We start from the raw sequence: 25,280 nt of genomic DNA, 5'->3' as shown, positions 1-25,280 counted from the left end.
TCTTTCCCCATCAGGTATTCCCCTTCTTCAGGTTGTATTGGGTTGACAGTGTCTTGGTTGTTCATACCAGGCTCATATTAAGGAAATTAATAACAGATTGCATGACTTTATCTAATCAATGACTGATCCAAACTCAGTCGACCCTGCAGCCCACCATGACATGGTTTGTCCATTGTGTCTCTAATATACTATGGCTGTAATACAGTATGCTGCCTGGCTGCCAGGCCATAGAGTTCCTCTGTCAGGGCATCAGTGGGATTTTCCACATGTGCTTCAATTTACTGTCTAACAAACAGCCAGGGCTTCCAGTTCAGGTGGAACTGATGTGGAACGCTTGTTTGAAAAGCCCAAAAATTAGTTCATGCTCCTCAGTGTGGACACATTCAGTCAGTCTGGCTAACTAGGTCACTCAGTGGAGGAGACGAACACAATGAAGTCATCACTAGGGCTGTTATGGTGACCGTATTACCGCCACAGCGGCGGCCACGAGTCATGACGGCAGTCAAATTCCACGTGACCGTTTAGTCATGGTAATTAGGCTTCACCAAGCTCTGATGCTGCTTTGGTTATTAGTAGCCTACCAAACTTGCTAACTGCCTGGTACTCAGCACTATATTGTCCCTCTAATCACTCTGACATCCATGCAAATCTAATCGAAAATCTAATCAAACACAAATCTAATCAAACACATGAGAGCCCATGAGCTCATGTTGCGCAACATTTCTATAGGCTATGCAATTGCGTAGTAGTGATGGCCTCTATTAAAAAGAGGAGGATCCCATCAGCTTTCTATAGGCTAGGCCTACTATATTTATTTCTCAACTTTCCTAATATTAAGGAGTATAGCCTACCTGTCTGGCATGAAAATGAACCACGGGAAAGCTTCCTCCATTCGTTATTTAAGTGCATAGATGACATGTATTTTTCCCCTGCCCCTGTTTAGAGACAGGTGCATGATAATGGCCATTCTAAGTCAAAACAAATGTCACACATATATTATTTAGTATATGTAAAGACAAAATTAAATCAAGAACAGTCTGAGTGACAATATTAGCCTATCACTTGTGGAGCTGCTCTTCCTCCCGGGGAAGGACTGCCCGTTCCATGATCTCGCCATCACGGTTGACAACTCCGTTGTTTCCTCCTCCCAGAGTGCGAAGAGCCTTGGCGTGACCCTGGACAACACCCTGTCGTTCTCCGCTAACATCAAGGCGGTGACCCGATCCTGCAGGTTCATGCTCTACAACATTCGGAGAGTACGACCCTGCCTTACACAGGAAGCGGCACAGGTCCTAATCCAGGCACTTGTCATCTCCCGTCTGGATTACTGCAACTCGCTGTTGGCTGGGCTCCCTGCCTGTGCCATTAAACCCCTACAACTCATCCAGAATGCCGCAGCCCGTCTGGTGTTCAACCTTCCCAAGTTCTCTCACGTCACCCCCTCCTCCGCACACTCCACTGGCTTCCAGTTGAAGCTCGCATCCGTTACAAGACCATGGTGCTTGCCTATGGAGCAGTGAGGGGAACGGCACCTCCGTACCTTCAGGCTCTGATCAGTCCCTACACCCAAACGAGGGCATTGCGTTCATCCACCTCTGGCCTGCTGACTCCCCTTCCTCTGCGGAAGCATAGTTCCCGCTCAGCCCAGTCAAAACTGTTCACTGCTCTGGCACCCCAATGGTGGAACAAGCTCCCTCACGACGCCAGGACAGCGGAGTCACTCACCACCTTCCGGAGACATTTGAAACCCCACCTCTTTAAGGAATACCTGGGATAGGATAAAGTAATCAATAAAGTGGTTAAACCACTGGCTATAGGGTGAATGCACCAATTTGTAAGTCGCTCTGGATAAGAGCGTCTGCTAAATGACGTAAATGTAAATGTGAATAATATACACTGCTCAAAAATATAAAGGGAACACTAAAATAACACATCCTAGATCTGAATGAATGAAATAATCTTATTAAATACTTTTTTCTTTACATAGTTGAATGTGCTGACAACAAAATCACACAAATTATCAATGGAAATCAAATGTATCAACCCATGGAGGTCTGGATTTGGAGTCACCCTCAAAATTAAAGTGGAAAACCACACTACAGGCTGATCCAACTTTGATGTAATGTCCTTAAAACAAGTCAAAATGAGGCTCAGTAGTGTGTGTGGCCTCCACGTGCCTGTATGACCTCCCTACAATGCCTGGGCATGCTCCTGATGAGGTGGCGGATGGTCTCCTGAGGGATCTCCTCCCAGACCTGGACTAAAGCATCCGCCAACTCCTGGACAGTCTGTGGTGCAACGTGGTGTTAGTGGATGGAGCGAGACATGATGTCCCAGATGTGCTCAATTGGATTCAGGTCTGGGGAACGGGCGGGCCAGTCCATAGCATCAATGCCTTCCTCTTGCAGGAACTGCTGACACACTCCAGCCACATGAGGTCTAGCATTGTCTTGCATTAGGAGGAACCCAGGGCCAACCGCACCAGCATATGGTCTCACAAGGGGTCTGAGGATCTCATCTCGGTACCTAATGGCAGTCAGGCTACCTCTGGCGAGCACATGGAGGGCTGTGCGGCCCCCCAAAGAAATGCCACCCCACACCATGACTGACCCACCGCCAAACCGGTCATGCTGGAGGATGTTGCAGGCAGCAGAACGTTCTCCACGGCGTCTCCAGACTCTGTCACATCTGTCACATGTGCTCAGTGTGAACCTGCTTTCATCTGTGAAGAGCACAGGGCGCCAGTGGCGAATTTGCCAATCTTGGTGTTCTCTGGCAAATGCCAAACGTCCTGTACAGTGTTGGGCTGTAAGCACAACCCCCACCTGTGGACGTTGAGCCCTCATACCACCCTCATGGAGTCTGTTTCTGACCGTTTGAGCAGACACATGCACATTTGTGGCCTGCTGGAGGTCATTTTGCAGGGCTCTGGCAGTGCTCCTCCTGCTCCTCCTTGCACAAAGGCGGAGGTAGCAGTCCTGCTGCTGGGTTGTTGCCCTCCTACGGCCTCCTCCACGTCTCCTGATGTACTGGCCTGTCTCCTGGTAGCGCCTCCATGCTCTGGACACTACGCTGACAGACACAGCAAACCTTCTTGCCACAGTTCGCATTGATGTGCCATCCTGGATGAGCTGCACTACCTGAGCCACTTGTGTGGGTTGTAGACGCCGTCTCATGCTACCACTAGAGTGAAAGCACCGCCAGCATTCAAAAGTGACCAAAACATCAGCCAGGAAGCATAGGAACTGAGAAGTGGTCTGTGGTCACCACCTGCAAAACCAGTCCTTTATTGGGGGTGTCTTGCTAATTGCCTATAATTTCCACCTGTTGTCTATTCCATTTGCACAACAGCATGTGAAATGTATTGTCAATCAGTGTTGCTTCCTAAGTGGACAGTTTGATTTCACATAAGTGTGATTGACTTGGAGTTACATTGTGTTGTTTAATTGTTCCCTTAATTTTTTTGAGCAGTGTATTATCACTTGTGAATGATGCCCAGCTTGTGTGCAGTAAGGCAAGAAACATTGCATGCCTTTTATATTCGCACACCTCATGTAGCCTAGCCCATAGGCCTATATGTTTTGATAAGGTTTGTATCACAACTAAAGTGGCCAAATTACTTCTTAAAATGAAGCGCGTTAATCCACCTTACAACAGGTGTAGAACCTAACTGGCATACATACTGTACGCAGTGCGTGAGTTTCAAGTTTGGGGAAGATAATTTTCACCATAGAAATTCACCGTTATAATAAAAGCATTACATGCATAATCGCATTTGCGGTCACTTTTGAGAATGGCGTTTTCCCGCTAATTGAACATTCGCGCTTATAGCCTACTGCCTTGTGTGCATTACTGCGCTTCTAATGTGAAGAAATAACCTAATAGTTTATCAACATTTTAAGCTAAACTTTCTGATCTGTTGCGTCAGCCTCATTTTAATTTTTTTATGCTGGTAGTTGTATTAATTTGGGATCTATCGCATCCCACAACTGTCCCAGACTATGTTTGGAATATTTATTTCTCGCATAGAATAGGTCAACTTTTGTATTATAGGGGATATTAGATTGACATAGGCTAGTGCTTTTTCTGTTCGTTAGGCCTACTCATCTTGTTGGCTGAAGAAAAGGAAATGTGGACAGTTCTTCCAATATCTTCAATGTGCGAATCGGAATTGGATGAGGACACGCGCAGTTGCGTCCCCGATGTGTCTGTCTTCACTTGTAGCCTGTGAGAAAGACCTGATCATGTGATGGGCATTGGCTAATAAGAGTTGAGCTATCTGAGAGAGCCATGTGAGTGAGAGGTGCTTCGGAGCACGCAGTCGGGAGAAGGGAATTATAATTATTATATTCAGCCCAAGGGCACAACGGCCACTGGCCTCAAATGGCATGGATTTCTTAGGGGGCATTACGGCGCCACAAAGGGGATGCCGCCGGGAAATTCGAGGCATTATCAAGTGCTTGTCAAATTGTGAATGAGAGAAATAACAAAGCAGAGCTCATGCCTTTCATGCAACTTTTTTCAAATCAACCTTGGTCGCATCATGCAGCCTTAGAATGTATTAAAAATACAAACGTTGGGCTATACGTTTTGATCACAACTAAAGTTGCATAAATAACTCTAAATTAAGCAAATAGGAAGACCTGTTTCTTTGTTAACCGCTCAACACAGAATAGCTGCATGTGCGCACTCCCTCAGAAATCTTTTGGAGAAAACATCCTTTCGATTGGATTCATACTATAAAATAATATAGTAATAATTTTATTTTTTATAATATAAAATAATGCCACGGAATCCTAAGCAAATCTTGTCTGCTAAATGAACTAGTGTAGCCCACAGCCATATGGCATAGCCAGATCAGGGCCTAACATAAGGACAAAGAGTATCCAGGCTCTGTCATAGCCGGCCGCGACCGGGAGACCCATGGGGCGGCGCACAATTGGCCCAGCGTCGTCCAGGGTAGGGGAGGGAATGGCCGGCAGGGATGTAGCTCAGTTGGTAGAGCATGGCATTTGCAACGCCAGGGTTGTGGGTTAGATTCCCACGGGGGGCCAGTATGAAAAAAATATAAAAGAATAAAAAAAATTATGTATGCACTCACTAACTGTATGTCGCTCTGGATAAGAGCGTCTGCTAAAATGACTAAAATGTAAAATGTAAATATGCTATTCTGTTCTTCTGAAGTAGACTACATTTTCTTCATATCCTGTCTAAAATACATAATGGATTTATTGTGAAGGTGTAGGCTATGGATTTCTTAGACTATTTAAAATGTAGATGTTCCAAAGGTCTGCATCAGTGGCTTGTAGTCTATGCGTGAAAGCCAGGAGATGCTAAATGTGTTTATGTTAATTAACGGTCAATTACTGTGAGACCGGCAGTTATTTGCTTGACAATCACTGGCTGACAAAATGTCATGACCACCATCGCCCTAGTCATAACTGACATCTCAGTTCCGGTATGTGGTCAGTTTGGTGTCTCTTTCTTTGCTATAGGGCTTCACAGCTTTCTGGAAACCAGTCAATACCTGACCCTGCTAATCCAATTATTGAAGTGGATCTCTTTGGGGGCAGAGGTGTTTAATTACTGGCTTTCACAGTGTTCAGGCTGGCTCATCCTGTCCTTCACATCTGCCAGGGAATTGAAAATGAAAGTGTTTCTCAGACGTAACCCTAGACTACAGGAGAGTGAATACACACCTATTCCATGATCTTATAGAGAGTCATATCACTCATCACAGGAGACCACGATCAACAGGCATATTAAATTATGTGTGTGTGTGTGTGTGGGTACGCGGGCGAGCGTGTGTGTGTGTGTGTGTGTGTACAAGTTCAAGTCTCTGTGAAGCTACAGGAATCTGCCGTGGGCTATTTTGACACTCCATCCATCCTTCTGAAAAGCTGACATCAACCTAAAGGTAGGAAACCAGTTGTAATTTAAAGACCAGTGAAAATACCTTGGGGGAGAAACAGTACATTTCTGATGCCCAGCCATAAAGAAATCCACTTTGATTTAATGACTGATGAGAGGCCTCCTCCCACCCAGCATCAATCACATGGAGACAGTCCATGAGGTGACCTCTGCATTTTACTGCTGAATTATGAACGTTTCACCATTAAAGAAGAGATTCTTTACATAAATCATCCTCACAGCAATCATAGGTCAACACTTATGTAAATTGCAGAGCATGATTGAAGAGAGTTTGATCAGCTGCTTGATTAGTTGAACATGAATAAATAAAGGGCGGTGCATACTTTTCCTCATTATGCTCACTCTCGGGTCAGGGCTCTATCATATCAAATCAGAGCTGTTTACATGAAGTGTCTGATTGATATTGAATAGGCCTTTGTCCCCATCTGTTCCTTCACTCTCCTATATCCTGGTATTAGACCTGTGGTGTGGCTGGATTGAATGGTGTGATATTTGCACACAGAGGATCTTGGCAGCTTTGGGGCCCTCAAGCGTGACATTCACCGTTGGCAATGATTAATTGTGCACTGGGTGGGTGTAAACAGCAGTGTTTAAAACAACGCTGTGGTTTTGGGAGAACACTGTCGCCGGGCCAATCAATAGCTGCTCATTTCTGTCTACGGTCCTAATTTACCATGTGATTTATCACCAAGTATTTTGGGGAGCCAGTGACGTAGGACGCCACCCCCGCCTGATGGAAGTTGTGATCTCCACATTGTCTGTAGGTTGGTAATCTCGTTCCCAGATACTCCTGCCCAAATGTGCGTAGAGTCTGGTGGACCAGCGCGTCAAACTTGGCCTTCGTTAGCCAAAACATAGAGCTGGGAGAAACTCCCGGTGCATAGGCATTGGCTTAATCTAACTAATCTACCAACCAATCATCTCCCACAACACCTTCCCCCTAACCTTCCCCTGTACGCTAGTACACCACAAACACAGAGCACCACAAGCACAGAGCACTACAAGCACACCACACCACAAGCACGTGTGATTCATTAAAATGAAATTATAACCAATACTTGGCCATAGAATCACTCCCATAGGATTCTATGGTCACTCCCACTAAGGCAAACATTGAGTGGTTGATATCCCAGGCGTATATGCGCTGTGCGCAATAGCCTGGGGATGAGGTTAGTAGGTTGGTAACACAGCATCTGCTAACGTCACATCTGTGAGTGCTGTAATTTCAGCAGGCTTTTGCTCAGTCACACTCCACAGTCTGAGGGAAGAGAAGTTAGCTGGTGAGAAGTGCTGGCACCCACCAGGAGTGAAAAGCTGCATCAGATAAGACCTCCTGCTGGGATTGTCTGCAGCGCCTGCTCCATCTGTTCTCCCTTCTGATTCGCTCCTCCCCAAATACAACGTCTCGCCACGTCTTATATTTAACTTTCCTTCACTCTTCCCCCCCCTCTTCTCGCCTCCCTCTTTCCTCCTCTCCTGCAGGGTACCACCACAGCCTGCCGTCCTCGCCGTACTCCTCCGGGTCCGAAGGTCAAAGGTTACCTCCATCCGGAACGTTGTCATCAGAGTTCCTGAACCATGGTGTGCCGGTGAAGATCCTGTTGCTGGTGTGCAATGCCGCCTGGAATGCCCAGCAGGCTGTCAGGTTAGGTGACTGTTTCAAACACACTCTGGTGTTGTTCACGTCTTCAAACTGTCACTCAGAAGTGAAAGAGAAAGTTACAGTTACAACATAAGGTCATGAGTAATTTCTAACTCGTTATTGAAAATATAGACTTTTCATTCGACTTTGGGCCAGCAGTAAAGCACCTCACGGCTTTAATGTCGATGGGGGAAATATACAGCACAGAAAGGCCTCTACTATCATGTGACGGTTGAATGAGTCACAGTCAATGAGTCACAGCCTCTGAGAGTTTCTTGTCAATCTCATTGAGAGGCGAGTCTCCAACTGAATGGTTGTGAAATTTGACATCTGACACGATGGAGTAATCCATCAGACATCCAGCCCGACATCGGTGGAGGGATCAATACTCGCTCAGGAGCAGTGGCGGCTCCTGAAAAAATTCTCAGGGGGGGCAATTTTTCTGATGATTTAGGTGACCTACACACATTTAAAAAAAGATATGTCCAGCAACAACATGAAGACAGGGGCAGCATATAAGTTAATACCAGAAGCATTTATTGACTGATCTCAAAAGTGTTGGCTTACAAAAGCAAAATAAGTTATCACAGTAAAAATAATCAAGGGTGTTCTTTCACATTCCTCAACACTGCATAAACAATATGCATTTCCATAAAACACCTCATCTAATTGTGCCACAAAGTTGACAAGTCCAAGAAAAATACCAGGGTTGGTGGAGCCCTCAGTTTCATCTTTGCCTCGCAAAGCTAACTCAAACACTCCGAAAAACTTCACACACTGGATTAGCCGGCTGAGGATGTGGCGGTTCTTGCTAACCTCATCGTTGTGGCGGCGGACAGCTAGCCTGTATCCCTCATCCAGTTGAGTGGCAATGTTCACTCTCCCCAAAGCAGACAATCTCAAACAGCTATCCATGTGGGTCTTTGACAGCTCATGTTTCTTAATCTTTTCTGAAAGATGGTGCATGTCCGTTACACCAGTCGCTGTCCAAGCGGTGCTGTCTGCCGTGCCGCCTTCAGGGTGAAAGAGTAAGCAGGGGTAGCAGAAGACTGCATTAGCTACATCGCAGCCTGCTAGCCAGGTTTTTCGTTCGTACCAATTTTTTGAAAATCCTCGGGTGTAGGACTTTCCCCCTTTAGTAGAAACCTGTTGAATTATTAAATTTGGTCTGGGAGGTCCTAATTGTTTCGTTGCCAATTTATCTTGATTTGTTCGCCGACAAAAAGGAACTTCTTTCAAAGAGACAATCGAGTTGCACTGAACGCTAGCCATCTTGACAGTAGTACGTGAATTGATTGACGCTGCTACCCGCTCTTTTCTTAGTTCATGGTTATGTTACGTATGACGAAAGCGCGTAAGTGCAAGCCCTCCCGGAACCCATAGAGATTGTATTGAAAGCTCTGATATTTGAAAAAAAAGATTTTACATGAGAGTCTATGAGAGACTTCTGGGGCGATTTTCAACCTGACTGAAATCGCCCCAAAAGGGGCGGGGCCATTTGAAGCACGACTTTAGCCTGATTGGACATTTAGTGGCAGATCAGACGTCTAGATTAGAACACTGATAACTACTGTTGCCGTGATATAATTGATTAGAAAAAAAATCCCTTCCTTTTCCCGTTTGGCAGTGCGTCGCCCATATCGCCCTAATGAACACACCGCCCCTGCTCAGGAGACCTCACCGAGTCGGCCATGAGAAATCCAATCCCATCCAGAAGGCTTAGTGTCTCTCAGTGTTCTCCCATGCCTCAATATTGCTGATTAACCCTCCCACTGGGCACACACTGGTGTCAGATGTCAAACTTTACAACCAATCAACGTTGTTTCAACGTAATTTGTCAACGTATTGTTACGTGGAATCAACGTGGAAAATACATTGGATTTGAAAAAAGTAATCAACCAGTAGTGTTTTCATCTAATTTCAACCAGCGTTGTAAACATAAAAATGTGGGTAAAACTTCAGCTTAAAGGAAAGGTTCACCCATTTTGAATGTTATATTGTTTTTGTGCATCTCTGAGTGATGTTCTATCAATTCCCTGGGTCATTTCATGTTTTCATGTGTATCTGGGTTATTGGCGTTCAAGCAGGCAGAAATCCGGCTGGTATGACCTGGCACTGTGATAAAGTCACTCTCACTACACTGGAAGTTAATAGGAATAGGACTTTTAAATTGTGAAAACGTCTATCATACATGTCAGATTTCAATACTGGCCGATGTCATAACACGGGAGGATGTCTTCTCTCGAATGAGCCATTGATTTTATTTTTGCAATATTCCTACCTCGAGAAATGTTTTTATTTAACAAAGGGTCTAGCACATTTTTCCTATTTGTCTGCCTCTATAGTCCAGGGTGCATTGCATGGTGCCGTTGCCAGACATATTAAAGAAAGGAGATAGAAATCCAATGAATGTGTCACGATCGTTTACTGAAGATACGGACCAAGGCGCAGCGTGATAAGCGTACATTTTATTAAACGATTAGACACACGACAAAACAACAAACAAACGATAACGTGAAGTCCTAGGTTAACAAAACAAACCTTAACGGAACAAGATCCCACACCGACTAGTGCCAAACAGGCTGCCTAAGTATGGGCCCCAATCAGAGACAATGAGATACAGCTGCCTCTGATTGGGAACCACCCTGGCCAACATAGATCTAAACGATCTAGCACATCAACATAGAAAATATAACATAGAAACTCCACACCCTGGCTCAACATTTAAGAGTCCCCAGAGCCAGGGCGTGACAGAATGAAGGAACGTATAACGCCCCACCCAGCAGACTGTCGACCAATCGCATTCACATTGTCATGCTGTGTCACCCAGTTGCTAAGCTAATCATCACACAATCCCTTCTCAAAGTCAGTGTATATGTCGAGAAACGTGCAGTACCAGTCAAAAGTTTGGACACACCTACTCATTCAAGGGTTTTTCTATATTTTTACTATTTTCTGCATTGTAGAATAATAGTGAAGACATCAAAACTATGAAATAACACATGGAATCATGTAGTAACCCAAAATGTGTTAAACAAATAAAAATAGATTTTATATTTGAGATTCTTCAAAGTAGCCACCCTTTGCCTTGATGACAGCTTTGCACACTCTTGGCATTCTCTCAACCAGCTTCATGAGGTAGTCACCTGGAATGCATTTCAATTAAAAGGTGTGCCTTGTTAAAAGTTAATTTGTGGAATTTCTTTCCTTCTTAATGCGTTTGAGCCAATCAGATGTGTTGTGACAAGGTAGGGGTGGTATACAGAAGATAGCCCTATTTGGTAAAAGACCAAGTCCATATTATGGCAAGAACAGCTCAAATAAGCAAAGAGAAATGACAGTCCATTATTACTTTAAGACACGAAGGTCAGTCAATCCGGAAAATATCAAGAACTTTGAAAGTTTCTTCAAGTGCAGTTGCAAAAACCATGAAGCGCTATGATGAAACTGGCTCTCATGAGGACCGTCACAGGAAAGGAAGACCCAGAGTTTCCTCTTTTGCAGAGGATAAGTTCATTAGAGTTACCAGCCTCAGAAATTGCAGGCCAAATAAATGCTTCACAGAGTTCAAGTCACAGACACATCTCAACATCAACTGTTGGAGACTGCGTGAATCAGGCCTTCATGGTCAAATTGCTGCAAAGAAACCACTACTAAAGGACACCAATAAGAAGAAGAGACTTGCTTGGGCCAAGAAACACGAGCAATGGACATTAGACCGGTGGAAATCTGTACTTTGGTCTGATGAGTCCAAATCTGAGATTTTTGGTTCCAATCGCTGTGTCTTTGTGAGACGCAGAGTAGGTGAACGGATGATCTCCGCATGGGTGGTTCCCACCGTGAAGCATGGAGGAGGAGGTGTGATGGTGCTTTGCTGGTGACACTGTCTGTGATTTATTTAGAGTTCAAGGCGCACTTAACCAGCATGGCTACCACAGCATTCTGCAGCGATACGCCATCCCATCTGGTTTGCGCTGAGTGGGACTATCATTTGTTTTTCAACAGGACAATGACCCAACACACCTCCAGGCTGTGTAAGGCCTATTTGACCAAGAAGGAGAGTGATGGAGTGCTGAATCAGATGACCTGGCCTCCACAATCACCCGACCTCAACCCAATTGAGATGGATTGGGATGAGTTGGACCGCAGAGTGAAGGAAAAGCAGCCAACAAGTGCTCAGCATATGTGGGAACTCCTTCAAGACTGTTGGAAAATAATTCCAGGTGAAGCTGGTTAAGAGAATGCCAAGAGTGTGCAAAGCTGTCATCAAGGCAAAGGGTGGCTACTTTGAGGAATCTAAAATCTAAAATATATTTTGATTTGTTTAACACTTGCCAGCAAAGCCACTACACAACACAACACTAAACAATAGATTAATTGCACTACAACGGTGACAAACGGTGCCCACAAACTGTTAGGGCAACATAAGGCTGTCCCAACATCATGCTATACCTGACTGCTACACCTGGCTGATATGGCTGACTTGCTTAAACAAATGTGGTTTCTACTGACAATTGAGATGTACAAACTATGGCAAAAGGGGACGACGAGAGGATAAGAGGCAATCCGTAACTTCGATTAAGACATTAATGAGCGAGCTAGGACGGACGTAGTCAATATAACTATTTGTTTAACACTTTTGAAATGTACAGCGACAGAATTCAGAACATGGGCCATTCTTACAGTGTTCTCCCTGTACACCAAGTCAGAACCGTAGGATAAATAAAGGGGGCATATAAGCAGACAATGAAAGCGCTTACAATATTCGATGATTACACTTCTCTAAAACAGGTTATAGGCTACATGTGCACCACCAAGTCAGAACAGTAGGCGAAATTAAGAGGGGTAAATATACCAAATGATTAGGGTGAGGCACATGGGCTACTAACATTTTACTACACAACAAACACTTAGTATTACTTTCTTAGCTACAGTATACATATCTCCCTGTCACGGTTTCGGCCGAGGCTGCCTCTCTCCCTTGTTCGGGCAGGTTTCGGCGTTCGTCGTCTCCGGAATTCTAGCTGCCACCTCTGTTTGTTTCTTGTTCGTTTGCTTTGGTCTGTTTGTTTTCACACCTGTTTCTGTTTTGGCGTAATTAGTGTCCTATAAGTTTCTCGTTGTGTTTGTCTAGTGTTGTGTGTAATTGATTTTCCGTCAGTTGTGTGTATTGCTCGGTTGAGCTTCTCTCCATTACTCTGGAGTATTTTCGCACCTGTTTGTGCGTGGTTACTATTTTGTCGCACCTGTTTGTGCGCGGTTACTATTTTGTCGCACCTGTTTGTGCGCAGTTTCTTTTCGCCTTCGTGCGTAATTTGTTGCCTCCGGGCAAAGTTTCCATTTGCCTTAGTTTGGCCTATAATACAAGCCTTTGGGAATATCGTTCTGAGTCCTGCGTTTGATTCCACCATTACACCTACAGCACGCCTGACAGAATTACACACCTTCAATGGAATCAGCAGGAGCCGAAGCAGCTCAGACGAGACTGGAGGCCCAGGTTCGGGACCAACGAGAGCAGATCCAACAGATGGGGACCGCCCTGCAGGAGGTGATTTCCACCATCCGAGGCTGGGGTACGCCTCCACCACCTCCCTCCCTGCCAGCACCATCGGCCAGCCCGCTCATTCCAGCGCCGGAACCTCGAGGAGTCCGACTATCTCTCCCGAGGGCCTACGACGGGACCGCGGCTGGGTGTCAGGGATTTCTACTCCAGGTGGAGCTATACCTGGCCACAGTGCACCCGGCACCTTCGGGGCATGAGAGCGTGTCCGCCCTGATCTCCCTGCCTGGCCGGTAAAGCGTTGGAGTGGGCCAACGCGGAGTGGAGGAAGATCGACGCCACGACGATTACATACGACGAGTTCTCCCGCCGCTTCAGGGCGGTGTTTGACCATCCCCGGAGGGGAAAGCGCGGGGAGCGTCTGGTCTTCCTCCGGCAGGGGAGGAGGAGTGCCCAGGAATTCGCTCTTGAATTCCGTACTCTAGCGGCAGATACAGGGTGGAATGATCGGGCCCTCATCGATTTATACAGATGTAGCCTACGAGAGGACGTCCGTCGGGAGCTTGCTTGTAGGGACACCAGCCTCACTTTCGACCAGCTGGTCGACATGTCCATCAGGCTGGATCACCTGCTGGCTACCCGCGGACGTCCTGCGGAGGGTCCGTCCATTTCACCCTCCAGCGCCTCCGAGCCGTGTCCTATGGAGCTCGGGGGCGCTGGCGCTAGAGAGAGGAGGAGTCGGCAGGCTAGGGGGTCCATCCACTGCACCAACTGTGGTCGGGGAGGACACACCGCGGCTAGGTGCTGGGGATGGCCTCCTAGGGGGAGATGACGACAGGTCCCGCACTGGGGATTCCCTCCAGGTGAGTAGGCGCCCCACTCACCCAGAGCTCACTGTTGCCCATTTTTGTATACCTGTCAGTTTTCCACAGGTAGCACCTCATTCCCAGCATAAGGCGCTGGTAGATTCAGGCGCGGCTGGGAATTTTATTGATAAAAAGTTTTGTTTAGCGTTAGGGATTCCCCTTACTCCTGTTGATGTTCCTTTCCCCGTTCATGCCCTAGATAGTCGTCCGTTGGGTACGGGCTTGATCAGGAGGTCACGGCGCCACTTAGGATGTGTGCGCAGGGGGATCATCAGGAGATGATTCAGCTGTTCCTGATTGATTCTCCTGCGTATCCGGTGGTGCTGGGCATGCCCTGGTTGAGTACCCATAACCCAGCTATTTCGTGGCAGGAGAGGGCTCTGATGGAGTGGTCTGCTCAGTGTGTGGGTAGATGTTTGGGCGTTTCCGTAGGGGGCTACCTCGGTGGAGAGTCCAAACCAGGTGCCCGCATTGCCCGTTCCACCTGAATATGGGGATTTGGCTATTGCGTTTAGTAAGGCGAGGGCGACGCGGTTGCCACCCCATAGGCAGGGGGATTGTGCGATAGACCTCCAGGCAGGAGCTGCGCTCCCACGGAGCCATGTGTATCCTCTGTCTCAGGAGGAGAAGAAAGCTATGGAGATTTACATAGACGAATCTCTGAGACAAGGATACATACGGCCTTCCACTTCCCCCGCGTCCTCGAGTTTCTTTTTCGTGAAGAAAAAGGATGGTGGTTTGCGTCCGTGCATCGATTACCGTGGTCTCAATCAGATTACGGTGAAGTATAGTTATCCACTCCCGCTGATTGCGACCATGACTGAGTCGTTGCATGGGGCGCGTTTCTTCACGAAATTAGATCTCAGGAGCGCGTACAACTTGGTGCGCATCAGGGAGGGTGATGAATGGAAAACAGCCTTTAGTACCACCTCGGGCCATTACGAGTATCTGGTCATGCCATACGGGTTGATGAACGCTCCGTCAGTTTTCCAATCATTCGTGGATGAGATCTTCAGGGACATGCAGGGGCAGGGAGTGGTGGTGTACATTGATGACATTCTCGTGTACTCGCCTACCCGTGTCGAGCATGTGGCCCTGGTGCGAAGAGTGTTGCGGAGGCTGGTGGAGCACGACCTGTATGCGAAGGCAGAGAAGTGTCTGTTTTTCCAGGAGTCGGTCTCCTTTTTGGGTTATCAGTTGTCTGCGTCAGGGGTGAAGATGGAGGTAGACCGGGTGTCGGCCGTGCGTAATTGGCAAACACCAACTACTGTGAAGGAGGTGCAGCAGTTTTTGGGGTTTGCAAATTACTACAGGAGGTTTATCCGGGGTTTTGGACAGGTGGCAGCTCCCATCACGTCTCTGTTGAAGGGGGGTCCGGTGCGTCTGCAGTGGTCGGCCGAGGCGGACAGGGCGTTTGGGAGGCTGAAGGACCTGTTTACCTCGGCCCCGGTGCTGGCGCATCCGGATCCCTCTTTGCCGTTCCAGGTAGAGGTGGACGCGTCGGAGGCCGGTTTAGGAGCCGTGCTTTCACAACGGTCTGGCGCGCCACCTAAACTCCGCCCCCTGTGCTTTTTATTCCAAGAAGCTCAGTCCGGCGGAGCGGAACTATGACGTAGGGGACAGGGAGCTGTTAGCCGTGGTACAGGCTCTAAAGGTGTGGAGGCACTGGCTTGAGGGGGCTCAACACCCTTTCCTCATTTTGACGGACCACCGTAACCTGGAGTACATCCGGGCGGCGAGGAGGCTGAACCCTCGCCAGGCAAGATGGAGTATGTTCTTGACCAGGTTTACTTTTAAGATCACGTACATCCCTGGGTCACAGAATGGCAAGGCAGATGCGCTGTCTCGGCGGTATGACACGGAGGAGAGGTCCGTGGAGCCCACTCCCATACTGCCTGAGTCGTGTCTGGTGGCACCGGTAGTGTGGGAGGTCGATTCTGAACTCGAGCGGGCGTTACGCACCGACCCTAGTCCACCACAGTGCCCGGAGGGTCGGAAGTACGTTCCGCTCGAGGTTCGGGATCGATTGATCTATTGGGCTCACACGTCACCCTCCTCTGGACATCCGGGTATCGGCCGGACAGTGCACTGTCTTAGTGCCAAGTACTGGTGGCCCACGTTGGCAAGGGATGTGAGGGTTTATGTTTCCTCCTGCTCGGTGTGCGCCCAGTGTAAGGCGCCTAGACATCTACCTAGGGGTAAGTTGCTACCCCTGCCCGTTCCACAACGACCATGGTCCCACCTCTCAGTGGACTTTATAACAGACCTTCCCCTCTCCCAAGGGAATACTACCATCCTGGTCGTGGTGGACCGGTTCTCTAAGGCCTGTCGTTTGCTCCCCATGCCGGGTCTTCCTACTGCCCTACAAACTGCCGAGGCACTGTTTACCCATGTGTTCCGGCACTACGGGGTACCCGAGGACATTGTGGCTGATCGGGGTCCCCAGTTCACCTCCAGAGTCTGGAGAGCGTTTATGGAGCGGTTGGGGGTCTCGGTAAGCCTCACCTCGGGTTACCACCCGGAGAGTAATGGGCAGGTGGAACGCGTAAACCAGGATGTGGGTAGGTTTCTCAGAACATACTGCCGGGACCGGCCGGAGGAGTGGTCGAGGTACGTTCCCTGGGCCGAGATGGTCCAGAATTCCCTACGCCATTCCTCCACTAACCTAACTCCATTTCAATGTGTGTTGGGTTACCAGCCGGTTCTGGCACCCTGGCAGCAGAGCCAGATCGAGGCTCCTGCGGTGGATGAGTGGGCGCGGCGCTCGGAGGAGACTTGGAACGCTGCACACGTCCACCTGCAGCGGGCCCTCCGACGTCAGAAGGCGAGCGCTGATCTCCACCGCAGTGAGGCACCGGTGTACGCACCTGGTGATCGAGTCTGGCTCTCTACCAGAAACCTGCCCCTCCGCCTGCCCTGTCGGAAACTGGGTCGGCGGTTTGTAGGGCCATTTAAAGTCCTGAGAAGGTTGAACGAGGTATGTTATAGGTTAATGTTACCTGTGGAGTATAAGTGTATTAACCCCTCGTTCCATGTGTCCCTTCTCAGGCCGGTGGTAGCGGGCCCACTCCAAGAAGATGAGATCTTGGAGACTCCTCCGCCCCCGTTGGACATCGAGGGGGCACCGGCGTACTCCGTGAGATCCATCTTGGATTCGAGACGTCGGATGGGGGTCTCCAGTATCTAGTGGAGTGGGAGGGTACGGCCCGGAGGAGCGGTGCTGGGTGCCGAGGAGAGACGTTTTGGACCCGTCGCTCCTGACGGAATTCCATCGGGGGCATCCGACGCGCCCTGCTCCGCGTCCTCCTGGTCGTCCCCGAGGCCGAGTCGGCGCACGTCTGGAGCCGCGCGTCAAGGGGGGTACTGTCACGGTTTCGGCCGAGGCTGCCTCTCTCCCTTGTTCGGGCAGGTTTCGGCGTTCGTCGTCTCCGAATTCTAGCTGCCACCGCTGTTTGTTTCTTGTTCGTTTGCTTTGGTCTGTTTGTTTTCACACCTGTTTCTGTTTTGGCGTAATTAGTGTCCTATAAGTTTCTCGTTGTGTTTGTCTAGTGTTGTGTGTAATTGATTTTCCGTCAGTTGTGTGTATTGCTCGGTTGAGCTTCTCTCCATTACTCTGGAGTATTTTCGCACCTGTTTGTGCGTGGTTACTATTTTGTCGCACCTGTTTGTGCGCGGTTACTATTTTGTCGCACCTGTTTGTGCGCAGTTTCTTTTCGCCTTCGTGCGTAATTTGTTGCCTCCGGGCAAAGTTTCCATTTGCCTTAGTTTGGCCTATAATACAAGCCTTTGGGAATATCGTTCTGAGTCCTGCGTTTGATTCCACCATTACACCTACAGCACGCCTGACACTCCCTGGCATATTACATCATTTATGCAGCAGCATACGATAGATTTTTGGACTCACCTTGTTGTGCTGTGCTCACTTGAACAGGAAGGTGGCGCGGCGGTCCTTCATGGGCAAATGTTGTCATCAAAGAAAGAGAAAGAGGCCAGATTTACAATTCCGAGTTGGATGACCGTTCAAAACGTATTGTCCCAGTCGGAGCGCATTTATTCCTGACTTCCCAGTTGTCTTGAACTCACTGAAGTCAAGTTTTCGCAGTTCCGAGTTAACAGTTGTTTTGAGCGCGGCACAAATCATGCTTCACTGACAGCATGGCCAATGTTGAATGTTTATCATTTTAAACTTGGAAAAGAGACCTTAATCCCAGATTTGGGACCACATAGCCACTCCACTGAATAGCAGGCTAGTAATTGCTTTGCAATTAGCCACTGTCACCGATTCCTTCCAAACCACTCATTGTTGATTTTGCGATTTCCAACTTGTTGTGTAATGTTTATGTCCAATGGCCGATGAGCACCAATACGTTTTATCTATAATTTATCTTCATTATTTATCTTCATATGACAAGGTTTAAAAAGGATTTGCCAGTAGATTGTCGACTTGATTCATGATGATGACGGCTACCTAAGATTTTGAAAGTATGATGTTGACATGATCAGTCCAATCAAAGCTACTGAACATATAACATGATTTGACATCATTTTATCTGTGGCCAATGACCTTGAGCCTTCTTGGATGGGCACTTCTAATGTAACTCTATGGCAGCACGCAAGGGGCTTGAATTTTCTAGCTCTACCCTTAGACTTGGCGGTGAGGTAGTGTCCCCATGAGTGACAGAACACTGAGCCAATCACGGCGAACGCTCCGTATTGTCACGCCCTGACTCAGAGGACGCTTGTATGTTGAGTCAGGGTGTGTATTTTCCTTGCTGTGTTTTGTTCTATGTTGTGAATCTAGTATTTCTAGATCTATGTTGGCCGGTGTGGTTCCCAATCAGAGGCAGCTGTCGCTCGTTGTCTCTGATTGGGGACCATACTTAGGCAGCCTATTGGCACTAGTGGGTTGTGGGATCTTGTTCCGTGTTAGGTATGTTTGTTTTGTGTACCTTGGACTTCACGTTTCGTTTCTTGTTTTGTTGGTTGTTTATTCATTTAAATAAACATGTACGCATATCACGCTGCACCTTGGTCTGATCCGTCGATGAACGAACGTGACAGAAGATCCCACCAAACGAGGACCAAGCAGCGTGTTCAGGAGCAAACGCCGGGAATTCAACAGGAGGTTACATTAGTAGATGTCCTCCTCGGTTGGGGGAGAATTACGGAGGAGGAGGCCGTCCGTTACCGGAAGGCGATGAAGGAGGATGCCCAGGTAGGAGAGGAGAAACGGCGCCAACAGTGCCGACGACGGAGACCCGAGAGGCAACCCCAAGAAAAAATTTTTGGGGGGGCACACGGTGTGGACGACGAGGCAGCAGGAGGCCGTTAAAGGGCAGATCTGCAGGTTAGGAGAGGAGGCCACCATGTTACGGGGGCTATTGGTTCAGAGGGAGCAAGAGTTATTCGGTCAGAGGGAGGCGCTACAGGAGGCTATAAGGGAGAAGGAAAGTGTAGAGGCACGGCGAGAGGAGCTGGTTAGGCAGCAGAAGGAGTGGGGGTTAATAAAGGAACCCAGTCCCGCTCCTCGCACCAAGAAAGTGGTGCGTGTCGCCAGTCCGGTCCGGCCCGTTCCTGCTTCCCGCACTAAACCAGTGGTGCGTGTTCCCAGTCCGGTCCGGCCCGTTCCTGCTTCCCGCACTAAGCCAGTGGTGCGTGTTCCCAGTACGGCCCGACCCGTTCCTGCCCCTCGCACCAAGCCAGTGGTGCGCGCCGCCAGTCCGGCCTGTCCTGTTCCTGCTTCCCGCACCAAGCCAGTGGTGCGCGTCGCCAGCCCGGCCCGGCCTGTTCCTGCCCCTCGCACCAAGCCAGTGGTGCGCGTCGCCAGCCCGGTCCGGCCTGTTCCTGCCCCTCGCACCAAGGCAGTGGTGCGCGTCGCCAGCCCGGTCCGGCCTGTTCCTGCTCCTCGCACCAAGCCAGTGGTGCGCGTCGCCAGCCCGGTCCAGCCTGTTCCTGCTCCCCGCACCAGGCCAGTGGTGCGCGTCGCCAGTCCGGTACGGCCCGTTCCTGCTCCCCGCACCAAGCCAGTGGTGCGCGTTGCCAGCCCGGTCCGGCCTGTTCCTGCTCCTCGCACCAAGCCAGTGGTGCGCGTCGCCAGCCCGGTCCGGCCTGTTCCTGTCCCTCGCACCAAGACAGTGGTGCGCGTCGCCAGCCCGGCCCGGCCTGTTCCTGTCCCTCGCACCAAGCCAGTGGTGCGCGTCGCCAGCCCGGTCCGGCCTGTTCCTGCTCCTCGCACCAAGCCAGTGGTGCGTGTGTCCAGTCCGGCACCACTCCGGAGCCAGAGCAATCCGCTCCACCGGGGTCCATCGCCGGTCAGCGGCACCACTCCGGAGCCAGAGCAGTCCGCACCACCGGTGCCTGATCCAGCTCCGGTCAGCGGCTCCACTCCGGAGCCAGAGTAGTTCGCTCCACCGTCGTCGGGTCCAGCTCCAGTCAGCGGTTCCAGTCCAGACCCAGACGTCAGCCCCTCTACATGTTCGGGGTCTCCCACACCAGGGTCCAGACAGGGCTTGGTACATCGTGGGAGGAAGGAGAGGGGAAGCAGCGCGCCGAGGTCCAGACCAGACCAGGGGCGTAACAGGGAGGCGGAGAGTAAGAGGTCGTCACGCCCGGAGCCGGATCCACCTCCGAGGCGGAATGCCCACCCGGCCCCTACCCTGTTATGTTTATGTTGTGCGGTCGGAGTCCGCACCTTTGCGGGGGGGTACTGTCACACCCTGACTCAGAGGACGCTTGTATGTTGAGTCAGGGTGTGTATTTTCCTTGCTGTGTTTTGTTCTATGTTGTGAATCTAGTATTTCTAGATCTATGTTGGCCGGTGTGGTTCCCAATCAGAGGCAGCTGTCGCTCGTTGTCTCTGATTGGGGTCCATACTTAGGCAGCCTATTGGCACTAGTGGGTTGTGGGATCTTGTTCCGTGTTAGGTATGTTTGTTTTGTGTACCTTGGACTTCACGTTTCGTTTCTTGTTTTGTTGGTTGTTTATTCATTTAAATAAACATGTACGCATATCACGCTGCGCCTTGGTCTGACCCGTCTGTAAGCGAATGTGACACGTATTTTCTGCTGGCTTGCCCCACCACCATTTTGGGGGGCTCAAAACAGGCTCTGCCCCACCTGCCCTGAATGACGGGTCGCCACTAAAGCTGATCAATGTCTAAATGTGTTGACATGATAGCTCAGCTGAAACAAACACAAATTGTTTCCATAGCTTAGCAGGGTACATAGAGGTAGGTGTCTGGATGGTGGACTTGATCTCACTGATATTGAAACAATATCAAATAAAATGTCTAATCAGATCTAAAATTCAACATAATATTCAACGCAATTTCAACGTATACATAGTTCTGATGTTTATGTTGAAATTAGATTGACTTAACAACCTGTTAGTCAGGTTAAGTCAATGTATTTAAGTTTAAGTCATACCCTAATTTCAATGTTTAACGCTGGTTGAAATTAGATGAACAGTACTGGTTGATTACTTTTTTCAAATCCAATGTATTTTCCATGTTTATTCCACGTCACAACACGTTGACAAATTACGTTGAACAATGTTGATTCAACCTGTGTGTGCCAAGTGGGCTCAGACCTGTCTCTGTCTCATCTCGTGAAGGGTGAAGATATTTGTGTGCAGAGAAAATGACATGTGGATTGCACTCTTTGTCTTTCTTTTATTGTCCTACAGGGAATAGGTTTGCAGGTACATTCCTCTAACCAGCACAGTGTGACATTTCCATTTCAGTGTCATTGCTTTGTTTAACCGTCAACTACAAAGTGAGTGAATACATTTTTGAAGACCTTGATCTCAATCCACTACATCCGCCGATGTCACACTTCCGCATCTGCGATGAAAGGTATCAGAGCTAAAGCGAAAATCGGTCTTCTCACAAAATCGTCTGTAGCGTCCAAACGAAACATAAGACACTCACAAACTCGATGGTGTTCTCCGTTTTGCTCTACGACACCTACACGAGTCTTGGAAGTCGTCTGAAGTCGGTACAGCCGATTTGCCAACTTCTGTCTTTAGCGTCCAAGCAGTTTGGTGGCTACACACTTTCTGTGGAAAGGTGAGACTCTCAGTTTGGTGGGCTACACACTTTCTGTGGAAAGGTGAGACTCTCAGTTTGGTGGGCTACACACTTTCTGTGGAAAGGTGAGACTCTCAGTTTGGTGGGCTACACACTTTCTGTGGAAAGGTGAGACTCAGTTTGGTGGGCTACACACTTTCTGTGGAAAGGTGAGACTCAGTTTGGTGGACTATACACTTTCTGTGGAAAGGTGAGACTCTCAGTTTGGTGGGCTACACACTTTCTGTGGAAAGGTGAGACTCTCACGAACACGTACGTCAGTTGTTTTGCTCTAGGATGCCCACAATGAGTCGTCTGAAGGTCTCCCAGTACCAGTTGAAAAAATTAATGGAAGTACAGTATATATGGAGACTGTTTAGTGCCAAAAATAAGGGGTTAAATACCTCTGTCAGATATAGGACAGACACTTTTTTGGGACTATCTGTTGTTCTAAGTAGTGAATCTGTTATTCAATGCGTTTGTATGGGCTAATAGCAGTAAACCCAAATAAAATTCTAAAACAATTCCATATAACTTAGTAGAAGAGTCTTATTTCCATGCAGACAGACTGCCTGTTGTGGAGAGAGATGCGGTGCGGATCAGTGGGAATTCTGACACAGTTCATAGTCTCCATCGCATGATCTTATCACAAGTCTCTTTTAGGGAGATAATACATTGTAATAATGTGTCAGATGTTTTTGGGATCAAATAACTTTCTCATTTGTTTTGGTCTGACAGATTAAAATAAATCTGACTCTGCCATAAGCGTGAAATTATTATTAAAAGATATGAGCTCTGCATTATTTTTGCAATTTATTCCAAAGACTGGCCAGCTAGAAAATGTGGTTCCTTGGAAGTTGAGGGTTAGTGAACGTATGTTTTTGGTTTCACATTGGTTGTGGGAACAAAGCCATACGTTTCCTGACTGGTAAAAAGGAATGTTTTTAAAACGTTCTGAGAACAGAAGCGATCATTTCACCTGTTCTGGGAATGTTTATTTTTAGGTTACAGGGAGGTTCTGAGAATGTTTTACTCTGGTTCCTTGAAAGTTTTCCTGGGAGGTTTTATTAACACTCTGAAAACAGAGATTATATGTTATTTTGAGGTTTTTGAATAACTTCCTTAAAACTTTCAATGAATGTTTCAATAAGACTTTTAATAACACTTTTAGCTTATTTGGGGTAATCTTTTTTTAAACCCCAAGCACAGATAGGACACATGGAAATGCATTTCCTTAGGCATTAATCATACTAACGCATACATTTTTGTATTGTGACAAGGCATCAGTGAGATTCAAACCTATACTGAACAAAAATATAAGCGCAACATGCAACAATTTCAACGATTTTACTGAGTTACAGTTCCTATAAGGAAATCAGTCAATTGAAATAAATAAATTAGGAACTAATCTATGGATTTCACATGACTGGGCAGGGGCGCAGCCATGGCTGGGCCTGGGATGGCATAGGCCCACCCACTTGGGAGACAGGCCCACCCACTGGGGAGCCAGGCCCAGCCAATCAGAATGAATTTTTCCCCACAAAGGGGGCTAATTACAGACAGAAATACTCCTCAGTTTCATCAGCTGTCCAAGTGGCTGGTCTCAGACGATCCCACAGGTGAAGAAGCTGGATGTGGAGGTCCTGGGATGGTGTGGTTACACGTGGTCCTACGGTTGTGAGGCCGGTTGGACATACTGCCAAATAATCTAAAACTCTGTTGGAGGCGGCTTATGGTAGAGAAATGAACATTAAATTCTCTAGCAACAGCTCTGATGGACATTCCTGCAGTCAGCATGCCAATTGCACGCTCCCTCAAAGCTTGAGACATCTGTGGCATTGTGTTGTGTGACAAAACTGAACATTTTAGAGTGGCCTTTAATTTTCCCCAGCACAATGTGCACCTTTGTAATGATCATGCTGTTTAATCAGCTTCTTGATATACCACACCTGTCAGGGTTATGGATTATCTTGGCAAAGGAGAAATGTTCACTAACTGGGATGTAAACAAATTTGTGCACATAATTTGAGAGAAATAAGCTTTTTGTGTGTTTGTAAAAATTCTGGGGTCTTTTATTTCAGCTCATGAAACATGGGACCAACACTTTACATGTTGTGTTTATATTTTGTTCAGTATATAATCTTCTGTTCTCTATCATTGGAATTAGTCCACTGCGCCACCATGATGGAGCTAGCATGCCATGTTTTTTTTAGACTTACAAAATAAAAGCTGTTAATTTTAGTCTATTCAAACAGACCCCATTTCAAAGGAAACAAGCACTCATTATGATCAGGTGTGACCAATTAGTGGGTGTGGCCAACACACCTGAACACACTTAAGAAAATAGAGGATAGAGAGAGTTTTGTTGATGCTGAGAACGGAAAGTATATGTTTTTAAATAACTGAACGTTACTAAAGTTTTCTTGTGGTTTTTTTGCAAAGTTTTCGTAACCCTCCCTCTGAAGAATTTGAGAACATGACTTTAAATAGAACCATGAGGAAACTTTATGCTAAAGTATGAAATTCCCACAGAAGAACATTGTTTCTTAACGTTCTTGGAACAATTTGAGAACATTGCCAATGTCAAACCAGTTGGACAATGTTCCTAGAACATTACCAAAATTGAAATTAAATGTAACCATGTTTGAACTTTTAGGAAACATTCTGTTAAAGTAATGAAATACCAAGGAAATAACGTTTTTTTGTCAGGTTCCTTAAATGTGCTGAGAATGTTCCAAAGCCAAGCAACTATCCTGCGTCATTCCCAGAAAGTTGTGGGAAGGTTGTATGCAAAATAACCATAGGACCACCAAGCTTTCACCAAGCTCTAAGAAACATATGGTTCTCAGAACGTTATGTACTAGCTGGTTGGGGTCTGTTTTAGGCTCTTTTCCTGAGATGAACCCAAATCATTCCGTTTTGACCTGTGTAGTCCTTATCATTTATGCACCCTCTTAAAGCTGTGTGTGAGACTCTTAGTTAATCAGGGGTTAGTTATAATGACGATTAATTTCTTTAGAAAATATTTGTGAAATCGTCCTCTGAAAAATCTGTCTCAATAGAGCTAATTCTGTGTATTTCTGTAGTATGTCTTTGGATTATTATCGCACACCACTACCCCAGCCACGCTCAATTCTACTGCCTTGGTTTTGACATTGGCAGGCTTGGCAATGCACTAGTCCTCACAGCTGCCTTTGTTCTAGATGGATGATCCCACACAAAACTAGCAGAGCGATCATCTGACAATCAACACTTGCATCTTAAATCCATCAGTCT

At 47.6% G+C, this 25,280-nt stretch overlaps 1 protein-coding gene across 1 annotated transcript in view; it reads left to right on the top strand.

Moving 5' to 3' along the window:
* The window catches only part of LOC121551062 (ubiquitin carboxyl-terminal hydrolase 43-like), a 126,374-nt gene that overhangs the window by 74,135 nt on the left and 26,959 nt on the right, over positions 1–25,280 (top strand). The window contains exon 7 of the mRNA XM_045212381.1: positions 7,414–7,576. Coding sequence (XP_045068316.1) covers positions 7,414–7,576 — 163 coding nt within the window. The remainder of the gene's footprint in view (positions 1–7,413; positions 7,577–25,280) is intronic.

Source organism: Coregonus clupeaformis, unplaced genomic scaffold (genome assembly GCF_020615455.1).
Source record: "Coregonus clupeaformis isolate EN_2021a unplaced genomic scaffold, ASM2061545v1 scaf0010, whole genome shotgun sequence".
In the NCBI taxonomy this organism is placed as follows: Eukaryota; Metazoa; Chordata; class Actinopteri; order Salmoniformes; family Salmonidae; genus Coregonus; species Coregonus clupeaformis.
This window is presented reverse-complemented; position numbering and strand designations above follow the sequence as displayed.